The sequence below is a fragment of the Condylura cristata genome, unplaced genomic scaffold (genome assembly GCF_000260355.1).
Source record: "Condylura cristata isolate star-nosed mole 26May11 unplaced genomic scaffold, ConCri1.0 scaffold00014, whole genome shotgun sequence".
Lineage (NCBI taxonomy): Eukaryota > Metazoa > Chordata > Mammalia > Eulipotyphla > Talpidae > Condylura > Condylura cristata.
In genome coordinates this window covers 25,496,216-25,518,189 of record NW_004567115.1, presented here as the reverse complement: position 1 = coordinate 25,518,189, position 21,974 = coordinate 25,496,216, and the positions used below count along the sequence as shown (strand labels likewise).

The following is a 21,974-nucleotide window of genomic DNA, read 5'->3' as shown; positions in this document are numbered from 1 at the left end:
TGTGACCAGAATTGGCTGATCCCTTTTTAGGAAGTGACTCAGGGAGGTAGACACACAGACTTCTAAAGTGTATAAACTGTGGATTAAGCTTTGGCTTATGATCATGTGCCTAATTTTAGGGGCAAAAAATTTGTCCTATATCTTGTATAGTAGGTAAAATGAACGATTTGAGCATCTACAATATTTTCTTTCTCTAGGATAAATATACTGTATTGTATAGTGAGAAAGTAACATTTTGGGTCTTTCTTTGCTCCTGAGCTATCCTTTTCTAATTTCTGGGTGTGGGGCCATCAGTAACATTTTCTGATGTTTCTGTGCTCTGTCCCTTCAGGGGATTCAGTGGCATATCCTAGGCTTAGTTGGAGAGGTAGGGTAGGGGAAGTCAGCTCTCTTCTTTATTTCTTGGTCCCAGTACTCTCCACAGTAAATCACACCAAGGTGTAAAAATGTTTATGCCTTTTTTGTCTGTTTTATTGAGAAGAAAGCTCAAAACACCTGCTCTTTAACTCTCAGCAGGGTACACTCCAGTAGACACAGTCTCAGTATCTACCCAGGTGTTTTACCTGAAGTTTTCTCTCTCCAGGAAGCCCTTTTTGGGGGCTTTCTTTCCCTTTGGGTGAGTCTCATCTCACTCCATTGAACCCAAACTTTGTATTGTTCTCCCCAACCATGGCGCTCATTAATCTCAATTATTAACTATAATATAAAGAGGGGAAACTTTTCATACTTTAAAAAAAATTATTTTTGCATACAGAACTGGGGTACAGGCCAGCAGCACAGGAGTGGTGAGGGGATTCACCAGAGACAGAGTTGGGAGCAGAACAGGCAGAGTAATGAAGTACACTGCTGAGGGGAGCATTGGGTGAGTCAGGAGAGGTCTGCGGCACCAAGTGGATTACCTCCGGATCTGGGGATTGAACTCGCACTGAAGCGGATGCCGCTAGCTTGCAGTGCTGCATCCTAATCCGTTGCGCCACCAGGGAGGATCCACCTTGTATTATTTTGACCTTAGAATATTAAATATGGCCCTTCCTGGTGGTGCAATGGGTTAGGACACAGCATTGCAAGCTAGCCGCAGCCGCTTCAATGTGAGTTTGATCCTTGAACCCAGAGGTCTGATCCACATGGTGCGGCAGACCTCTCCTGTCTCACCTGCTGCTCCCCTCAGCAGTATAATTCGTCAATCTGCCTGTTCTGCTCCACACTCTGAATCCTCCCACGGCCCACACCTCTGGCCTGTATCCCAGTTCTGTAGGCATAAATAAATACATTTAATAATAATAATAATAATAATAATAATAATAAAAGACAGTAGGTGAGACTGTAACTCCAAATCACACAGTCTCTTTTGAGGTATCTCTCTTTTCCCAATCCCTGGATTAGCCTTTTAGAACATACAAAAGGGTTCTTTCATTCATTATTTAACCCCACCCCCCACCCCATGCCCTGCTATCTCTCCAACCCTCCCAAGGAACAATAATCATTATCAGAGATACTACACACTAATGACTTAAAGAGGAAGGAGTTGGTTTTCTAACTGCAACATTTGTAAAGCAGCACTCTCTCCAGAAGTCTGGATATCTTATTATGTAGGAAGATATATAGCTCCCTTTCTCCCTCCCATCCTCACCCTTACCCTCCTCCCTATCTCATTTTTTAAAAAAGATTTATTTGTGCATACAGAACTGGGGTACAGGCCAGAGGTGCAGGGTTGGTGAGAGGCTTCACCAGAGACAGAGTGGGGAACAGAACAGATAGATCATCAAAGTACACTGCTGAAGGGAGCAGCAGGCAGGTCAGGAGAGGTCTGCTGTGCCATGTGGATCACTTCCAGGGCAGGCAGGGATCGAAGTCATGTGGAAGTGGCTTTAGCTTCTTAGTGCTGTGCTTTAACCTGCTGCCACCACCTCCCACCAGGGAGGGCCCCTATCCCATTTTTAAGGGCGCCATGGCTAGCTAGTTAAAAGAGGGGTACTCTTGTGGAGCCAGATACTCTTTCAAGACTGCTCTTAAACCCAGGTACTTTACTGTTGGAGTTCCATTAAGGAATAGATTAACTCTATCTGAGACTCTGTTTTACCCTCTATTTCTAACTAGGCAGGAGGAGAGTCAATAGATTAAGCTTCCCTTTGCATAATATGGGTCATTGATGATCTGTGTGGGCAATAGTGAGGTTATATGTACTGACAAAATATTTATTTTTTCTGAATCATGACTTACTTCATTAAGTCTTTCAAAGGAATAAAAATCAAGCTGGATTTCAGTCTTTTGTGTGGCATGTAACAAATCACCTTTCCTAAAGAAAAGGAAAATTACTCATAGTCTTCTAAAAAATTCAGCCAGTATGGCTATCATAGCTTTATGACATACCCAATTTAATTATGAAGTATTTTTTAAAGAAATATTACAAAAACAAAAACAAAAGACAAAGGAACAACAACAACAACAAAAACCTTGACCATGTGGTTATGTAGTTATGTATCCTGGTGAGGCTGAAAGGCAGAGTTGGATGCCAAATGATAATTTCTGTTGAATAATTCAGACACTTGAACTCTGATATTTTTACTTACTTTAATGAGTATAATGAAGCAATTAGAGTCTGCTCTCCCCATGATGCCAGACACATATGCCCTCGCCTAATTGTGAGGCCCATTTTTCTTTCGGTAGCTCATGTCTTATATTGTCCTATAGTGCCTGTGCTGGACGGTGATAGGAGTCAGTCACTGAGTAACTTTTGATGATCATCATCATGAAGAAAAATGAGGTTTCAGAGCAAAAGCTAGAAATTTCAATCAGAAACTCTGTGATAAATCTCATGTGCAGCAGAATGGAATGGGGAAAGAGAAATTTAAGACTTCAGTTCTCTCTAACACTTTTTTTTTTTCTTCTTTTCAGGGCAATGATGCTGATATGGTGGATAAGAACAAGTGTTGCACACTATGTAACATGTCTTTTACCTCTGCCGTGGTGGCTGATTCACATTATCAAGGCAAAATCCATGCCAAAAGGTTAAAACTGTTGCTAGGAGAGAAAACCCCATTAAAGACTGCAGGTATGTGTGTGAACAATAGTATCTGGGAAACACTCAGATCCATGCCTGCTTCCAGTCTCATGCCGATTCTACTAATCATGCTCCCTCTTCAGAGACAGCTGCCTGAATGGGACTCTAATGGTGAATGTCCTCCAACCTAAAGGGCTGGACAGGTAGACCAGCAGACCTTCCTGTCATAAAACCCTCAAATCTGGTGCAGGTGCTCTTTCTTTCAACCTCATTCCTTCAGATTAGTAATTCAGCAGCTTGTAGAATCTAAAAGGCTGGTTACATCTGCCAGATGTCTGTCATATTTATTACATATTATGCAAGATATTATATCTACTATGTAAAGAACACTTACTGCTCTTCTCTCATTTGTCTGTAATTTGTATGGATAATAGGATGTGTGTTGTGGATTTTGGGTAGCTTCTCAACTGATGCCTGCATAATGCAAAGTATCACCTGGTTCATATCTGGGTGGAAGTGGGGCAGGGGGGGGGACTGCATGCATTATAACCACTTTTGTTTGCAAGTAACTGATTTTTTCTTTTTTTTCGGAGATAGAGTTCCTGTCATCTTCCTATGGTATCAAGCCTACTAGCTTTCATAATAAAAAGCTTTAAAATTGATAACAGACCATTTGACCTTCTAATGACTTAGCAAAAAACATTCTTTAGAATTCTGTCAAATCAAGAAACTACAATATGGTTATACTTTAATCAAATAGACTAGCTGGGCAAAAGACTTTACTAGACTAGGTTCAGGTCTGTAGAAGTGGGGGGTGTATTCCATGATGTCTACTTCAATGCAATTAAACTTTAGCAGAGCATTTTATCTTGCTGTCTAATGAATCGTGTATAAATCGTGGGTGTAATTATTTTTTAAATGGTATTTTGGAAATTGGAAGGAATCTAAAACAATACTTGGCTTTTATCCTCATCAGTGTTTTTCTTAAGGAAAATGTCATCTTTTACCTAGAGAATAGAAAAGATTCTTTTCACTGTATTTTTCTACTTAATTTAACTAGAGAATATTGTTTTTGCAAAGGTGGCTGTGACATTCAAACATAGGACAGGGTTGCAAAACACATGAAATCTGGAGACAGGCCCAGCTTATTTGGGGCACACTCTTAAGTATGGCATTTGATAGGCAGTCACTCGTTGAAATTCTCAATTCTTGCACTCTTAAAGGTTCGATGTGTTCACCTTGTAACCTACTCCCCATCAAACCTCTTAAAATAGACACTTCAAAGAAACAGTCACAGGGAAGTTTTTACCTGTTTTCCATGAATGAGTAACTAGCTCATTTGTTCTCTCTGCCTAAGCAGGGTATAGCTGTTAAATTTAATTTTGGAGCTAGTGATGGAAGAGGAGGGACTGTATCTTTGTTTATCACATCAATTAACAAATTGGAGAGGGATTATTTCAGGAAAAAAATTAACCACTTTATAGTAAAAAATAGTTCTTTGTGAATTTAAATACATCCTCGAAACTGGTTAAAAGTACTAGTTTGCATTTCTGAATTCAGATATCCTTAGAGCTAGTAAATATAGCAAGGGTAATGTGCTAGTTGCCATTGGTGTAGCCCAATGGAAAAAAATTAAAAGTGCCTAAACTGCAACCTTTAGTCAGTGATTATTATGGCTGTCCATGAAGCTGGTCCATGTCTTACTGTGACAGGTCTCAGGTTGCTGTTTAGCAAGAAGGTGGTGAGAAGGAAGTGGGGAGTAAATAGTACTAGGAGCAGTGGTTTGGATTGGGAGGAAGGAGATTCTGATTGCCTGTGCCAGCAGCTCTATTTCTCAATTAGTTCTGGGTTTCTAGGCTGCACGTCACCCTTCTATATATTCTCCTTATGCATTTGTTCTGAAGGTTGCTTTCAGCACAAAGGATCTTAGAAAATGGCAACACCAGACAGAATTGGGGGGCAGGAAAGCTGACTTAGTCCCTAGTCTTAGGTTGCTATCAACCCCGTTGCTGGCAGGGAGCAGAGAAAATAATGTATCTTGCTAGAGGAATGAGTCATTAGGTCCAAGTAGAAGCAGAGGAAGGCATTAGGGGATTTGGCACAAAGTAAGGGTTTGGGGACCTGGTAAGAGGCTGGAACCCAGCACTGAAGAGTCTGGGTGCAGAGAACATGCAGAGACTCAATCAAGATTTTGGCAGAGAAGCCTGGCAAGTGGTAGCAAGGCCCTGGTTGCAGACCTGGGCTCTGGGACAGAAAAGGCTATTGAGAGAGCAGCAGGGAATCTTCTTTTAAGAAAAGTACTGGGCTGGAAATCAAGTATAATAAACAAATCAAGGATCTGGTTCCCAAACCTAGATTATGGGTGAAGCTTGACCTCAAGTACAAATTGACTAACTGAAAGTACAGGATAAGGATCAAGAAGCATCAGCAAAGAATAGCCAGAATACTTGCACTACCAAGCACCTTTAGCAGGTGAAGAGTCAGGGTTGCCTTCCATCTTATCTGCTGCCTTCATCCCACTCTAGAAGCAATTCTTGAAGGACTTCACCTGAAGCTATGGTTGCTCTGTGCATGTCTGGCATTACTTTGCCTACTCAACCAGGCTGACTGGAACTTGCTTCTATAATGAAAACAAATGGGGGAAAAAAGAACACATAAAAGAAAAAATGCAACCAACCCTACTCAGGTGCATTACGTAAGCTGCCTCTCCATGAATAGCAGGCTCTTGAACTGTAGTGACTTCTGGGAAGGAATAATTGAAGCACAGCTTATTGCTTCTAACTACTCCATCTGATGATGGTGAGCAATTGGTGTCTGTGAATCATTGCCTTTCCTCCTACTCAGGATGCACTGTAATCAAGTTTTAACTGGAGTTCCTGAAGAATGAGTTGCAGATGGAGCTGCCTTCTCCACACGGTGCATATTTACTAGAATTTTTGAAATGCCTATTAGAGCTGATGGAACAAAAACAACTTCAGCTTCTAGGTTAGTTGTTTTAGAAACTTGATCCTAATTCATGTTCTTCTAGATTCCACTTCATAATTCCACAGCCACAGTGGAAGAAGAAAGCATGAGGAGGACTCTTAACTTCACCTTGTCAACATATCTCAGTGTGTGGATTGTGCCATATTAAGGTTAGCTTGCGGCTGCCACAGGGCTGTCATTTGCTGCACTGTGAAAAGGATTTAGAAGAGAAGATAAAGAAGATAAAGCTAGGAATATGAAGGGTATGAAGATCCTCTCTGGAGTAAGAGCGAACAGGGATTGTTGAAACATTGATAAGTGATTTTTTGGAAGTAGAGCTTTGGAAGGTAGCAGAGGAAACAGAGATTCAGGTTGTGTGTGTGTATGCCTATGTGTGCATGGATGCCACAGATATAAACACAATGAATGGGGAAGGAATTAGGGAATTGGATTTGAAGATTCATGAGTTTATTAGTAGTTAGAGGTATTAGAGTTCTGAGATGAAAACAAAAGTGGAAAAGAAGATGTAAAACCCAGCCAACTGGATCTACTTGCCAGACAGAAGCAATTCCTTATCCAGGTGTGCTGCTTAAGCTGTTTTTCCATGAATAATAGATTTTTGAACTGATAGAACATGTGGCTGACTGATCACCTGGCAGGACAATACTTGAAGCCACCCAACATGATGCCATTAGCCTCGTTGACACTTAAGGTCCCTAGGTTATATGGTCAGCATAAGTGACATTTAAAGTCCTTAGATTTTAAATGAGATTTAAACCCTGAGATTTTTCAGCACTTTGCTACCTACAGGGCTGACCTGCTAACAAAATATGCAGAATGGAAACTAGCCTGGGGGGTCAGGAGGTAGGAACTCAGCCTTCCTTCTGCTCTGCCTGATTAGATAATCTTTGGTAGGTTCATTGATTTTTTCAATCTCAGCTTTCTGATCTCTCATTTAATTCTAATACTAGATATAATTAATTCATTGGCCCTTACACAGAATAATAGATGTAAATGCTTTCAAATGTAGAAGTTGCTGTGTTAGTCACTTGTGAGCATTTGGTAAACAAGCTCTTTAGGGGGCATAGCCAGACATGTTTCCTCTCTCATCACCTAATGTACACAGGTTGTTCGAATACAACCTCCGAAGTAGAACAGGGAGCCAGCATGTTGTATCCCCTTGAAGACAAACCTTTGTGGAGTGAGTTCTGTGAGGCAGGGCCTGACACTGCTCTACTCAGAGTGATGGAGCGCTGGTGGTTTGGAGAGAAGAACTATGAATCACGGACAGGGGGTGACCTTGAAAAGACAGACTGGACTTTAAAGTGTCCTGTTTGGAGGAGAGACAGTCACAAATTGAAGGCAAGACCCTGGACCTGGAAGTGGGGACTGCCATGTAATTTCACACTTCTGTTTTCTCCTGTCGATGGCTGCTCTGTTGGGTGAGTCTACCTGGTCAATTGGTTCGTAGAGCTACTTCCAGAAACACACCTGCATACTTATTCTGTATCTACCACATTTTCTTATACAAGTTGATGGCCATGTTTTTCTAAATGACAGCCAGTGACAGAAAAATGCACCTAGTGTTTAATCCCTGTTTGAACAGAAGTACAAGGACAGAAGTATTGCGATTGCTTTTAAAAATTGTAAATCCATACAAGCAAAATTATTAAACTGCATCCCTATTCATGTTAGTGAAGAAAAAATCCTAAAAGAATAATTTAATCGATGTTAACAATTTTTAAGAGAATGTGAATATTTATATGATATCTGAAAGGTAAGAATAACTTTAAACTACAGGCAGTCACTGTTGTCTACTATTAATCAAAGTGAAATTTAAGATTATCCATAATATAAATGATAATATATCCTATTTAGGATTTATAAGTAAATTCATTTGTGTTTGTGGCCACAGAGTGACTTAGCCAAAACCCATTTACTTTATGCATTCCTCAGACTTGCATTGATTGTAAAGAGTTGTGGCAAGCATTATTTAAGAGTAGGTTATAAGGATGTAGAGAAAAAGGACCTGTTCAACCTACATTAGACTTGGCAAGAACATAGAAGACACCTTTCCTGTGATAGGTTCGGATGGTTTTTGTAGAAAAGCCAAATTCTATCCTGATTGATACATTGTCTCTTAAAGTTGCTGCTTCACATATTAGCTTTTATTAATACACCTATCATCCTTAGCAAAGGTGGATCATGAACACACTCATACAATTCCTAGACCTCACCGGCTTGACAGGTAATGGTATCAAATTTGGCAATAACCTTTCTTTCATTTTTGACTCTTTAGAGTTTGAAGTTGTTCTAGTGGTGTTGGAAGAATTATAGAGAACAATTCTGAGGTCTGCTCCAGAACTGCTGTGCCCTTACCTCTCTGTTGATGCACATAAGAACATTCTCTGACACATAATAACCATTTATAATTATATATTAATGAGTTTCAATTAGAAACATAAATTAGACTTATGATAGTACTTAAATATATGCAGCTTTATTTTCAAATTGTTACTTCAGTTATTTACATTTCAGTTAAATAAGATGATCAAAGACAGTGGTTTTCCAGCAGTATGGGAAATGCACACTTGTTCGATTAAAAACACAATAAAAACACAACAAAGCCTAACTCCTTTTCTCCTGATAAATGAAATAACAAGATACTGTAAAGTACAGAGACTCTAAAGTCATCCCCAACTTTAAAGTTTTGACTATCCCCATATGACCTTTTTCAAGCTATTTTAACTCTTCAGCTTCATTTCTACATTGATAAAATTATCATGATATTTGCATTATAGATTATTGTAATAAAGGTGATCTATACTAGTCAATATAGAGCTTACCATGCAGTTGAGTGTAGAATGAGTATACTATTGTATTGTATCATTATTTATGAATTCTATATTTGTGAAGTCACTTACTCACTTAAAATTTATAACTGCAAAATCAACATGCCTAGCACTTCAATGATTCTTTGTTGACATGTGCAGGTGGTCAAAGTTTAGAGTTTCCCCACATACATGTTCTCAGCTGAGGTCCACCAGGGGATACTCTGAGTTCTTGCATCAACTCTCACACTGCAAATATGTATCCTTTCTAGAATCTGTTTAGTGTCATGTTTTCATATTTTTATACTTTTCCATTTAAAGTAACCTCAAGAGTAGTGCTGAAGTGCTACCTAGGGCTTCTAAGAGTAAGAAGATTGGGCTATACTTAGTGGGGAAAAAAACAGGTTACATTGTCTTCATTCAGGCCTGAGTTATATGATTTTAAGATAGTGTTAATAAATCAAAAGTGTATATTAAATAGGAAATCTTCAAACAGAAGCACACCTAAAACACAGTTCTGAATCATGCCTCTAAACTTCAAGTGTTCCTCATTTGTGAACAAAGTGAGGAAAGGAACAGAAATGCAATGACCTTGTCCACTCTGCTTGTTTTGTTGTAAATTTAGATGTCATACGTATTCCTCTCCTTCTGAAATCTTGATGCTCTTTTTTTCCTTCCTAATTTTTGGTTAAAAAACAAAAGAGACAGCTTCAGAACTTCTTTATAAATTTCTATGCCAGACACAGAATTGCTTATTTGAGTTCTCTGTCGAATGAATAAAGATCAAGGTAGTCTAGATCATTTGAAAGTTACATAAATTCAAATTTTGGATAATAAATGTTCTCCAGTTTCAATCAGCACCTTGTTTTTGCATGTAAGATTTTATACACCATAGCACTTCCATCACTGAAATAAGTTTATTTGGTTTGCCTGGAATAACCTGTCTAGAAACTTGTTTTAATACATGCAAAACAATAGTTTGTCAAACTGGCATGTCCTCATAGAAGTGTATTTTTCTTTAAAGTAGGAAAACTGCATGTTCTAAGGTATCATCTCTAGATCCCTGCATTAAATCTTTGATTTTCTAATGCCTATAAACACAGATGGGTAGGATTAAAAAACTGCAAGATCTTTACTGATCATTAACTCAACCATCTAATTTCCTCAATGGGAAACCAAGGCCGCCAGAGGTAAAAACCTTTGTCCAGGGTGATCCAACTGATTGATGACAAGGAGATCTCTCTTCTCTTGCAATAATTTTCCATGGTGACAGACTATGAGGAACAATCATACCAATCAGGCCACTGACACCCACAGTCAATAGGGTTTAAATCAATTAGCGGTGAAACTGAACTAAATTTCCTTGACTACTACCATTTTACACTGGATCACAGACTCGAGACAATAATTAGAGCAAGGCTATTGTCTTTTTATTTTATATTTGATGACCAATAAAATGAAGGACAATGATTACATAGAAGTAAAGATATTACCAATGACGTTATTGACTAGGTGATTTTCACAAATCTTTTTAAACATTATAAACTTTTTTAGGATGGTCAAATATTGGTATGAGACAGCTAATGATTTCAGCAGCTTTTATGATGCAGTTATACCTTTGTCCCAGAAAGTGTTCTTTAACACATTTTTATGAAGTAATGTAGTAGAACAATAAAATGATCAATTTCCTGTGCTTACTCTGAAACTGTCAATAGGAGATGTGATCAGGACTGGAAAACTATAAAGATTGCATTACTATTCAGAAAAAAAAAAACAACTATCAGTACAAGATTTTCTGCCAAATAACTTTAAATTATCCATTAAAGACAAGAATCCTAAAACTGTCTAGACTATAACATTGAGAGAGCACTTATAAAGTAAGCACCCCACCTGAAATAATTTATAGTAAATATTCCAACTTTATTCTCATCCTTTGAATTATCGACATATATTTGAATATCAACCTTGAAAGCCTTGCTTATCACTTACTTTGATTAATATCATAATCAGATTAAGTTTGAATTACTGGATTATACTTAAATGCGATAAATATATTCCTTTATATTTTAAAAATAAATTTAAATTATTTCTCCCCTCTAGCTCCAAAGATTTGAAAGGTCCCTTAGTCATTTTTTGATAAAGGATCCTTCTTTTTAGGGCCACACAAGTCATGTGGATAGTCTCAACGAAGTCTCTCAGCCTGTGAGCTGCTGCTCTGTGATCATCAAGGAATTTCCTGTGTAGTTGGTGACCTCTACCATCCCTGGGCTCCATCCCTTCTGAGTCAAACTAGTTTAGGGAAGAGAAGACCAAGGATTATAGATGTTTCTAGGGCAAGAATTGAAAGCAACCAATTTTAATCATAGTACTTGTGATTGTCTCTTTTTCTCTGGTTCCTAAAAAGTCAGTTATTTTCCTGACATTGGGAACAACCTTATTTGACACCCACAACTCTTTGCCTGTTAGACAGCCTCAAATAAATGCATCTACTCATTCTCCAAGGCAAGATTTCACTGGCACCTTTGTTCTAAAAATTCTCAAGTGGAAGTCACTGAAATTCTCTCATGCATTCTCTTTGACTGTGTCTATGCTGCAACAATGAAGTGTGCATGTGTGGCTAACTTTTAGGTAGTTGAATGGTGATGGATGGTCGTCTATATAATGCAGGCTTTGTGTAGGCAGGCTTTGTTCCCCTGGAGTCTGCATCAACCTATTGATTATCCATCATTTATCTGCAAAGTCTGATCTAGTTTAAAACCCTTTCTTTACTCTGCCCACCAGCCTCATTACTCACTAGGAGAAGCCCTAGTGAGGTGGTGGTCTTTAAGCCCCTAAGCTGGGGAGCCGTCCTATTCAAGCATTTGATCCTCTGAACCTCTGGCTTCCTCTATTGAGAGGACTGATACATCTGTCTCCCAGTCTGACTTTAAGAAGTTTGAGGGTTGCTTTGAGGTTCTATAGACCTAACTCAAAATGATACCAAACCTTCAGGTTTAGCAGTATTTAAGTGGCAGTTTATATAAAATTCTTGACTTTTAGATTAAATCAAGGAAAATAAATGTATAGCTTGTATTTATATTTCCAGTATAAAAGAACCAGTATGTGTAACTTGCAAACTGGGGGTTATTGAGACCAACTTTCATTTTAGGGGTATATGCTTAAGGTAACTTAAAACTGGAGTTAGAGAATCCAGGAGACCCCTTTTTGGGGAAGAGGTACTGACTGAAGGCAAAGGAGTTAGAGGCATAGATCCTTCTCAGGGAGCAATATCAGTAGTTACATGCTAAAAGAACTTCTAAAGTGTCAGCGTGCTTCCAGTTCAGGCGACAGGGCCAGCCTCTTTCTGTGTCTTCCCTCTAAACTTAGCCCACACTTTATCTCTGCTGCACTTCTGGCTCTGATCACTTTTCTCATCTTCAAATCCTCTATAAATATTCATAGGGTATAAGAAATGATCCAGGAAGCTGGTTCTCCCCTTGAATAGCTGATACTACTGGATAAGTTAATCATTCCCACCCCTGAGCAGGGAGTACAAATTAGATGAAGGCAGGGAATGAAGGCAGAACAAAAAAAGAACAAAAACAACTACCAGCTCCCAGGTTTGAGTTTACCATTCCTAGACTCCCTCTCACAATGCTGCCTGTCACCTTTCTCTGGCCACTTCTCTGAGGTTTGTCCCTTTGGAGGGGCAGCTGGGGTGACAGCAAGTCAATGAATCTTTTGGGGAAATATACACTGTGCCCTCGGGGACTTTGTCTCTTGCCTGAGGTTTATGAAGGAAGGCATTCTTAGTAATATCCAGTGAGCAGGTCATCAATTTTTGACCAAGCAATAAGCAAAGAATATAGTAGTGTGATATGATGCTATAATGTCAGTGTCTAAACAATTTGGTAAGAGTTTATGTCTTTCACAAAAACACTGATTCAAAAAGATACCTGCACCCCCATGCTTATTGCTGCTTTATTTACAATTGGGAAAATATGAAAGCAGCCCAAATGCCCAAAAGTAGATGACTGGATTAAAAAGATGTGGAACATATATACAATGGAATATTACTCAGCAACCAAAAAAAGAAACATGTCTTTTGCAGCAACTTGGATGGAGCTGGAAAAGATCATGCTTAGTGAGATAAGCCAGAAAGAAAAGGAAAAATACTGGATGGTTTCGCTCATAGCAGGAGTATAGTAGACCAGGTGAGAAAATAATAAGAATAATGAACAGTCATATACCAGAGACATTTTATAGGGGTGGAGTGGGGAATGGAATCAAAAACGGGGTGGGGGAAAGGGAAGTGCATGGGACTATGGTGATGGCACCTGGGTGACTCGGTGATGGGAAACCCACGGGGATTACAATTGAGATAAAAAAAAAAAAAGTACAAAATGATGTAAAAAATAAACTATTATAAAATAAAGAAATAATTTGTCTTCATACAAACTTGATAATTTGACAAAGACAGTTCACACATTGAAAGAAAAACATTTGTGTTGCACCCTGAACAGTCACTTATTAATAGACAGTTTTGTCTTTGGGGCATTTCATAGCTTCCCAAGCCTTAGAATTGGATCAAGCATCACTACCTTTTTCTCCCACTCTTTACTGGTTGGATGGAGATACATAGCAACCTCCACAAATCCTGCTTCATGGAAATGTGAAGTCATTCAAAGAATTGTAGCATCTGATGTTGAAATGATGAGCAATGGGTTCCCCTGCTGTGTGCTGGACACTGCCAGACTTTCCAGAATTTTACCGTATGGTTCTCCTATATGTTTGTTCCGTCATTGCAGTGTCCTTCTTTATAGCATTTGGAAACTGTCACCATAACCAAAAGATTTTGACACAGCACAGAGGAGCTAAAGCAATGAAACTAAATGATATTTGAAGGTCAAAGCCATGAGTGCATTAGAACACCCTATACAAGGTGTCATAAGGTCAGTCTGGATAGAGAGAATGCTATTCATGCCTTCAGTCTCAATCATTATGTCATAGTAGTAGAAAGTCCTAAAGGAAAAGTGTTGATTCTTTCTCTTATTCGCTTTATGGAGAATAAGCTATTTCTTTACTTAACAAGAGTTCGTTTAACACATACTATGTGCTAAATGTGGTTCTGGCATCCACGATATAAAAAGACTTCAAAGACCCTTGTGGACCTTCGGTACTTCCTTCCTGTTTTCATTGCAAAGACACATGTAGAACATTACAGCCTTTGGGTTCTTTTGTCAAGCAGCATGTGAAAGTTATAAAAAGATTTTTATCTCCTCTAAAGTTCTGTTTAATGGCTTATTTTCAGAGACTAGGATTCTGGAGAAAACAGGCATACTTAAGATATTTAGAACCTAATCAGTGAGTGAAACTAGAGGGAATTATTCTATATTAATGAAAATCAATGATCTATGAATACTATATTAATGAAGACTGATGATAAATGAATGTAGTGTGGGTGAGGAAGCAATTCTTGCTAATAGGCTGATTACACTTAGAGTGTTGATACAAAATTGAATTGGTAGAATGGTTCTGTTAAGTCATCCTTGTCTTTGTTTATTCTCAGAAAGTATTTAATGGCACAGATTTTGAAACATGGATGTTTTATACTGTTCTTTAATTTACTTCATGGCACATAAGAAATAGTGCATGGATTTTTTTTTTTTATCTTGTAGTTTTGGGAGGCAGTATTCACTTCCAAACATAACCTAGGAGAAAAAAAGATATTTCATCTTATCTAAATAATTAGCAACATTTTTGGCTGTGCTTTGCAGTGGGAAAATAGCTTTCCCTTATTCTTATGGAAAAATAGAGGAACCTGGAGCTTTTTAAATTGTATTTGAAGTGAGTCTGCTTTTTCCCACCCTATTCATTCCCAAATCAACAATAAATTAATAAATAAATCTCTACAAATGAAATCTTAAGAGATTTAATATAAAACTTGATTAGGGCACCACAAGTCCCCTAAGCAGTGTTTGTAGACTTTGAATTAAAACAAGTCACTGTGAAATGTGGCCTATATAGAAGTTGTAAAGGAAAAATGTTTTCCCTCTGCATCAAGAAGTTTATATCCATGAATATGAAACAAATCACACATAATCCACAATTTAGAGATTACCATTGCAAAGATTCTGATTTATAGCCTGCTGGTCTCTCTCTATAGTTTTATATGTATAATTTAGTAATAAATAATTTGGTTTGTATCCTGTCTGTAAGCCACATCAACTAGTTTAGATTGTGTCCTGGACATTTTCTCAGGTTAATAAATAGTTTTTCTAAATTATATTCTTGATGGCTGATGGAATTCAGAATATAAGTTATAACAAATTGTTTTATATCTAACTTTTTAAAATTTTTTTAAAGAATTATTTATTTATGCATACAGAACTGGGGTACAGGCCAGAAGTGTAGGGACCGTGAGAGGTGAAGTGCACTGCTGAGGGGAGCAGTGGACGGGACAGGAGAGGTCTGCCATGCCATGTGGGTCACCTCTGGGGCAGTGTATGAACTTGTGCTGCCGTGACTTTAGCTTCTTTGTGCTGTGCTTTAATCCACTGCGCCACCAGGGAGAACCATATCTCTAACTTGTTTTTAACTGTTTAATGAAACTGTCAAAGGGTTAAATTTTAGCAATCATAAGCAATATATTAAAACATGAAAATCTCCTGAGTTGATATTAACTGAGATTTACTCGTACTTTCCTTAAGTTATGTACCACATATCTACTGTCTAGACAGTGTCACGGAGACACTGTCCTCTGTGAAGAATACAAAGAAAATTTAAGTTCTGAGCTCCAATTCTGCACAGTTTGCGTCAAACTGAGATGCTTGACTGCAGGAGAGGCTGGAGCTGAACCATCTGCCTGACAGCTGCCTCTTTAGCCAGCACTGACCTGTCCAGTCTAATTCAACTGTTAGCAGCATTTGCACATGGAGTGATAGTTGCTGAAGAATTTCCACTGCCATTAATCTCATTTTGGGTAGGAAAAAATGGGGAACAACAGAAAGGCAGAAAACGATAGGGGCTGAAACACAGAAAAGTTGTTTTAGAGAAAAAGCCGATTTTCAGGCAACCCCAACTGAGAGCAGCTCTTGAAACGTAGGAATTGTGTTCTGCCTCTATAGTTAACCTGGTTGTTTACGTGGCCAGTTGCTCCCTGGGCATCACTGGAAACCAATGATGCAACATAGTGTTGGCCTTTGAGTCAGAAGATCTGGTCTTTTCATTTCCTGTGTTGCTTATTAACAACAGAGGGGGAGTGTCCATCGATTGACTTATGCCCCTGACTTTGAAGCTGCTCCACTGATCAAACAAGTTTTGAAGGCAACTTAAATGAAAAAATACCTGGAATGGACTTAGACGCACAACATACATGACTCAGAATTGTGTGATATTAGCACAATGTCACATAACTTGGGAGAAGTAGTGTTACGGAGAAAAACATCTTGGTTGGAAAACTCTTCAAATGAGTAAGTCCCAGAAACAGTTTCAAAGCTTCCCCAAACCCTTTGTGAAAATGGTTTGACCTTTGGGATCTGAAAGTTTAGAAAGCTTCAGGAATGAGCAAAAGGAAGAGAGAAAAAGGAGAAAGGGAAGAAGACTGGAGAGAGAGCACATGTGAATGAAAGAGAGCAAGATCAGGAGCTCGGGGAAGTCGGTGAAATTCCCACATGGTGGTGGTGAAGGATACCTGCCTCCAAGGAATGGAAGGGAGATGGGGCTATACCATTGTCCACTAGCAGTGTTATCCCTATCTCTGGCTAACGACACCCACTAGGTCCTTGGAAATATGACACATAAAGCTTTGAAATCTATTGGTGAAGCCAGTTGAGTCAAATGAAGAGAGATTTGTATGCATTTGGACCAGCTGTTCTTCTACAATACAGCTTTCATCCAACTGGGATCTTGTCACTCATCTGCTTATATTGATATTGATTAGTACCATGCCTAGTTACTCAAGCCCTCAATGACACAATGTAGTAGAAACAAAAAAACTCATGGCTGCTAGCTTACTTTCCTTAACTCTGATGCTAAGAGCAATCATTTGGTCATCCATTCAGGAAAAAAATAAATAAATAATGAAAGGTGCATCTTATGTTTGCTACCAGCAAGGGGCTGGCACCAGGGAGAGGCTAGTTGTACACAGTGTACACAGTGCCACATACAGCTAGAGGAAGTGTCTTAATAGAGACTTGGTACACAAGATGCTCTGGAAATATATTTGCCCTTAGTTCAGTTGTGGTGATTCTGCCAAGAAGAAATAAATATAGGGAACAGAAATAAGTATAGGACAGATTACATACACACACATCAGCATGTTCATGTGTGTGCATGCACATGACCACACACACACACATACACTTACCAAACAGTCTACAAACAGCTGTAGAGAATCTGTTCCCTGAAAAATATTATACAAACCATAAAAGAGATTGAAAATAGTTCAGTGTTAGGTGATTCTTAGAAATCAAATTTTGGGTGTTATTTAAACTATTCCAAGGATTGGAAAACCTTGAGTTTATTTTATTTTAATTACTCTGAACTGGTTTGTTACAGATGTGCAAATGTATGTTTTGAACTGGTTTGTTCCAGATGTGCAAATATGTATTTTTGAGCCCAAAATCTTCCAAATGCATTTTAAAAACAGAAATTGTAGGATGATATATTTGCAATAAGGTACTTATACCACATATTATGTTTCTATGGGTTTGCAGTAGTGATCCATGATTAGATATATTAACACTTTTATTGGAATATGTATGCATGCTTACATGTTAAATGAATCATAAAAATTTGAAATTTAGGGGGTTTTGAGTTTTTCTGTCTTGAAATAAAGGATTGTGGACTTGTACTTGAGAAGAAAACAAATACAAAGTTAACAAGTATTATAATATTAGTAGGATATTGGACCAGCTGTTCTTCTACAATTTAATCTTTTGTACATACACACACACACACACACACACACACACACACACACACACACACACACTGATACTTCTTGCTTAACTTGTTCAGACCTCACAGAGAAGATGAAATCAAGAGTCATTTTGCAGGATATGTGTCAGTTATGTGGGGAGGGCAGATTAAGATTGAAAACCATTAGTTTTGATGAACTAATGCTTAATTTCAAGTTGTATATGAAGGAGGTAAATTAAGTATTGAGTTTTTCTTTTCTTTTCTTTTTTTTCTACAATTAGAATGGCAACATAAAATATAAAGCTCCTATAAAAAGCAAGCCGAGATTTTACCATGTTTTCTTTACCATATTTTCTTAAAAATGTGTTTTTAAACCAGAAGATAAAAACTACCCTATTTTGTTTTCAATAATTTCTATAATAATATACTTTGCCAAAGAAATTTGAGTGTTCTGGTACATATATACATGAAGATTTAATATGTAACCTGGAAACTGTTCTCTTCCCATTATTATTAAACCTCATTATTTAGCATCTACTTAAGTCATACAAGAGAGAGAACTTCTACAATTTGTTTTGTTGCTGCACTGTGGTTTAACTGTTGGGTTTAAAAGAGATGTTGGCTCTGAGTTTTAACCTTGTGGAAACCAGAGCCCTGAGAGATGTGCTAGAGATCACACAGCTCAATGAGGGTGGAATTCATACAATCTGGATTTCTGACTTTGATTCAAGGCTTATTCCACCAATCTCATGTTATTACCTGTGGTTACCTTCATATGGAATCAAAACTGGGTTCAAATTGTTGTAGATGGTTAGAATCAGTAGCATAATATAAATCTTAAGTTTTGGACTGTATATAGGATAGGTTATTAGAGGAAAAGCTACAACATAGATGTGTCATCAAACTACTTATGTGTAAGACCAGGTTATCTCATTGGGTAAATATTCTATTGTGCATCTCTTTTGCCAGAAGATGGGGTATAAGGTATCAACTGATAAAATTGATTTTGAAATCTGTTTCTAGGGTCTTGTTTAGAGAAAATTAAATTATGCCATAAGAGTCAACATTCAGTCAGATTGCAAAATTTTGATATGTTTTCTACTGTCATCAAAAAACAATCAGTGGCTATATATAAATCCTCAGATATTGATAGAGGCAGGAAACTTTGGAATCAAGATCCAATTTCCTTGAGATAAGTGGATAGAAGTTTTCTCACATATGGTTTGGCTATAATCAATTTTTGGCTTTTATTAGCATTTCCAACAGCAGAATGATACTGGATGTTTACTAGGATGGAATAAGCCACGTTCAGTTGTGTTTTCACATGGTGATTTATGACTGAACCAGGCAATGAGCCTTTTAAGACATGTATTATTTCTCTAAGTCCCAGTAGAAATAATGCCATTAAGTTTTATCCAAGCTAGCTAAAATCCCTTTCCTGATGAAATCTCTGAATAGAGAGGAAAAGACTCTCTTGAGCTATTGTCACAGCACAGGCATGTCTTGAATTAGTGCCATTTAGCAAGTATTTATTTCCATCAGATATTTAATCCAGAAAGCAAAATCCATATAAAAGTTGTAGGGGTAAGTGACACCTTATCCTATTATCAATATTTTCCTTGTAATGCCCCTCTCTTGTATGATCTGGCCATCTGGCCCACATCAGAGGCAAAGAACGTATATTGCTACATTGCATTATGACCAATGGCCATGTGAGAATTTACGTTTCTTCTCCAAAGCAATTGGTTAAGAATCCCTACCCCCCAACAATTAAGCCATGCATAAAATATAAATATGATTTAGGTATTGACCAAAAAAAAATCCAGATTTCTTACTAATTTAAAAGTGTGAAAAGAGACTATATTGACAGTGAAAGTTGTGCTGGCCTTGGAAATTAAGGATTTGCTTTGGAGTTCTGCCAGTCACACACCTTCAGCCAGTCATTTGGTATCTCTGAAGTCCATTATCTAGATGAGACAGTAATCTAGTTTTAGATTTTGTAAAGGTGAAAGCAACTTGTATGTTGTAATGCCTAAAAGTGTTATTTTTACTTTGTGTTAGTAAACACCTTCAAGTTGGGTTCTTTTTTTAACTTGCACCAAAAATAACAAGTTCACAATGGAATGTGTTAATAGCTGGGAATGTGCAATCTCAAAATAATGATACATGCTTTTTCAGTTTAGAGATGTAACATCTGCTCCTATAATGTCTGTGTGAGGTTATTTTAGAAATTACACTTTCAATGTCAATTTTAGCAGGTATAGGTTAAAAATAAGCTATCACACTAAACAGAAGTAACTGACAAAAAAATAGCATGGTTTTGTCAGTTGGTACAATCCATGTCACTGAAAGATACGCTCCTATCACTTGTGACAGAACCTTTATTTATTGGTTATTTCCATTTATATCCCAGGGATGTCTGATTCATTCAGAATCTTCATGACATGAGACTGTTCAATATTTACTTCAAGTTTGGGCTTCAGTTTAATTAATACATCATTCTTTTACTCCCAAGAGATTATTTTAAGAAGGCTTTCTTATAAGGATGATCTCACCTGAACTGTCAGGTAGATGTGGAGGACAGGTATGCTCAGTACTGTCCTAACCTAGCTCGTCGTTCTCTCTCGTGGTTTTTCTTTACAGCAGCACCCCTGAACTCTCTGAAGCCTGCAAGGGTGGACAGTGCTCCTGTGGTCTCCTCTCCCTATCAAAGACGAGATTCAGACAGATACTGTGGGCTCTGTGCAGCCTGGTTTAATAATCCCCTGATGGCCCAGCAGCATTATGATGGCAAGAAACACAAAAAGAATGCAGCAAGGGTCGCTTTATTAGAGCAACTTGGGACGACCCTGGATATGGGGGAATTGAGAGGTAAGAGAAATTCTTCTAATTGCTGCCATAGAAATGGACTTTCAAAAAATGATTTTTTTTTTCTGGAAATTGGGTGAATGCTTATTGCTTTGATTACTAAGGATGACTAAGGTCATCCGAAAGGAGTAGAAGGAAAAGGAAGAATGGAAAAGTAGCTCAATTTTTGTAAGCTGCTTTGGTTTTAAGTGTTTGCTATTTCCTTTTTTTTTTTTTTTTTTATTGATCATGTTCAGGTCAAAACCACCCATCCATGAAGCAGGTCTTTTATCTTCGGCATCCCCTTTAAACATCTTCTCTAATGAATGTTTTCATGGATGAGCTATATGGGAGAAGATGATAAAAGGTCCAGATTGCATTCAATTATTTTAAACTTTTATGCTTTTTATAGAATCAGTCTAAACAAAACAATACATTACTGTACTTAAATGGCTTAAAGCAAGTCCAGACCTTATTTTTTTATTATATTGCTAGTGAAGTACCATTATTTTACATCCTTGCTAGTGCATTTAAATATAGGATTAGCCCCTCGGGTAGAGTAGCCATATAATTCCCTCCACTGAAGTACCTAGAGTTTTTCACCATAGTCCATGATAACCCCCATTTCCTTGTTTTTACTCCCCCAACCCCTCAGAAGGCCAAAGATCTTGGTCTGTTTTCAAGTTTGTCTGATACTTTGTTTGGTTTCTCTCTATTCCACACATAAGTGACACCATGTGATATTTATCTTACACCTTGTGGCTTATTTCACTCTGTCTAAACCCTTCCGACTCCATCCATGTTGTTGCCAATGGCCTGAGTTTTTATGATTGCTGAGTGATACTCCACAGTATATATATACTGCATCTTTTGATTCCCTTTTCTGTTTTGGGCCTTTCAGTTGTTTCCATATCTTGGGGGATTGAGGTGAGAGGGTGCCATGTGTCCCTGGCTTCCCTGCCCCCACCCTGTCAGTTATTTCCTCCATTTATGGGAAAAACGCCTTTGGAGTTCATGTGAGGTTTCACAGAAGTTGCTGAGCAGAGACTTGGAAAACAGAGGGTGAGGGGTAGCTCCGTGGGTTCCTTAGGGAACCTCCTTCCAGTGTGCAGGGTATAATAGAGTATTTCACCATCAACTTATGTTTAGGTATTTTTTGATCATTTATACATTTTTGATCAATTTGATGTTGGCTCTAAAAGTGAAACGATGTCACAGACTATATTTTTTTGAAAGAAAGCTTTTTTTTTTTCCTCTCAGAAAAACAACTCTGCAAAGGATGCTATTGATATATACCTCAGATGTTGTATGGGTTAGTTAAGCTTTTGTGAGCTATTCACAAAATCATCATTCATATTAGCTGCAATAACAAAATTTTACAAATCAATTTTTGAGAATGAAACTTGGGTTTAAACTGGGTTCTGCATGTT

General features: G+C 37.9%; 1 protein-coding gene across 5 annotated transcripts in view; it reads left to right on the top strand.

The window, feature by feature from the left end:
• Window positions 1-21,974, top strand: part of ZMAT4 (zinc finger, matrin-type 4) — a 324,446-nt gene that overhangs the window by 191,703 nt on the left and 110,769 nt on the right. For 3 of the 5 annotated variants that reach the window (XM_012724990.1, XM_012724989.1, XM_004682264.2), the window contains 2 exons: window positions 2,896-3,052; window positions 20,341-20,568. In XM_012724990.1, coding sequence (XP_012580444.1) covers window positions 2,896-3,052; window positions 20,341-20,568 — 385 coding nt within the window. The remainder of the gene's footprint in view (window positions 1-2,895; window positions 3,053-20,340; window positions 20,569-21,974) is intronic. The other 2 variants (XM_012724991.1, XM_012724992.1) reach the window with 2 other exon arrangements.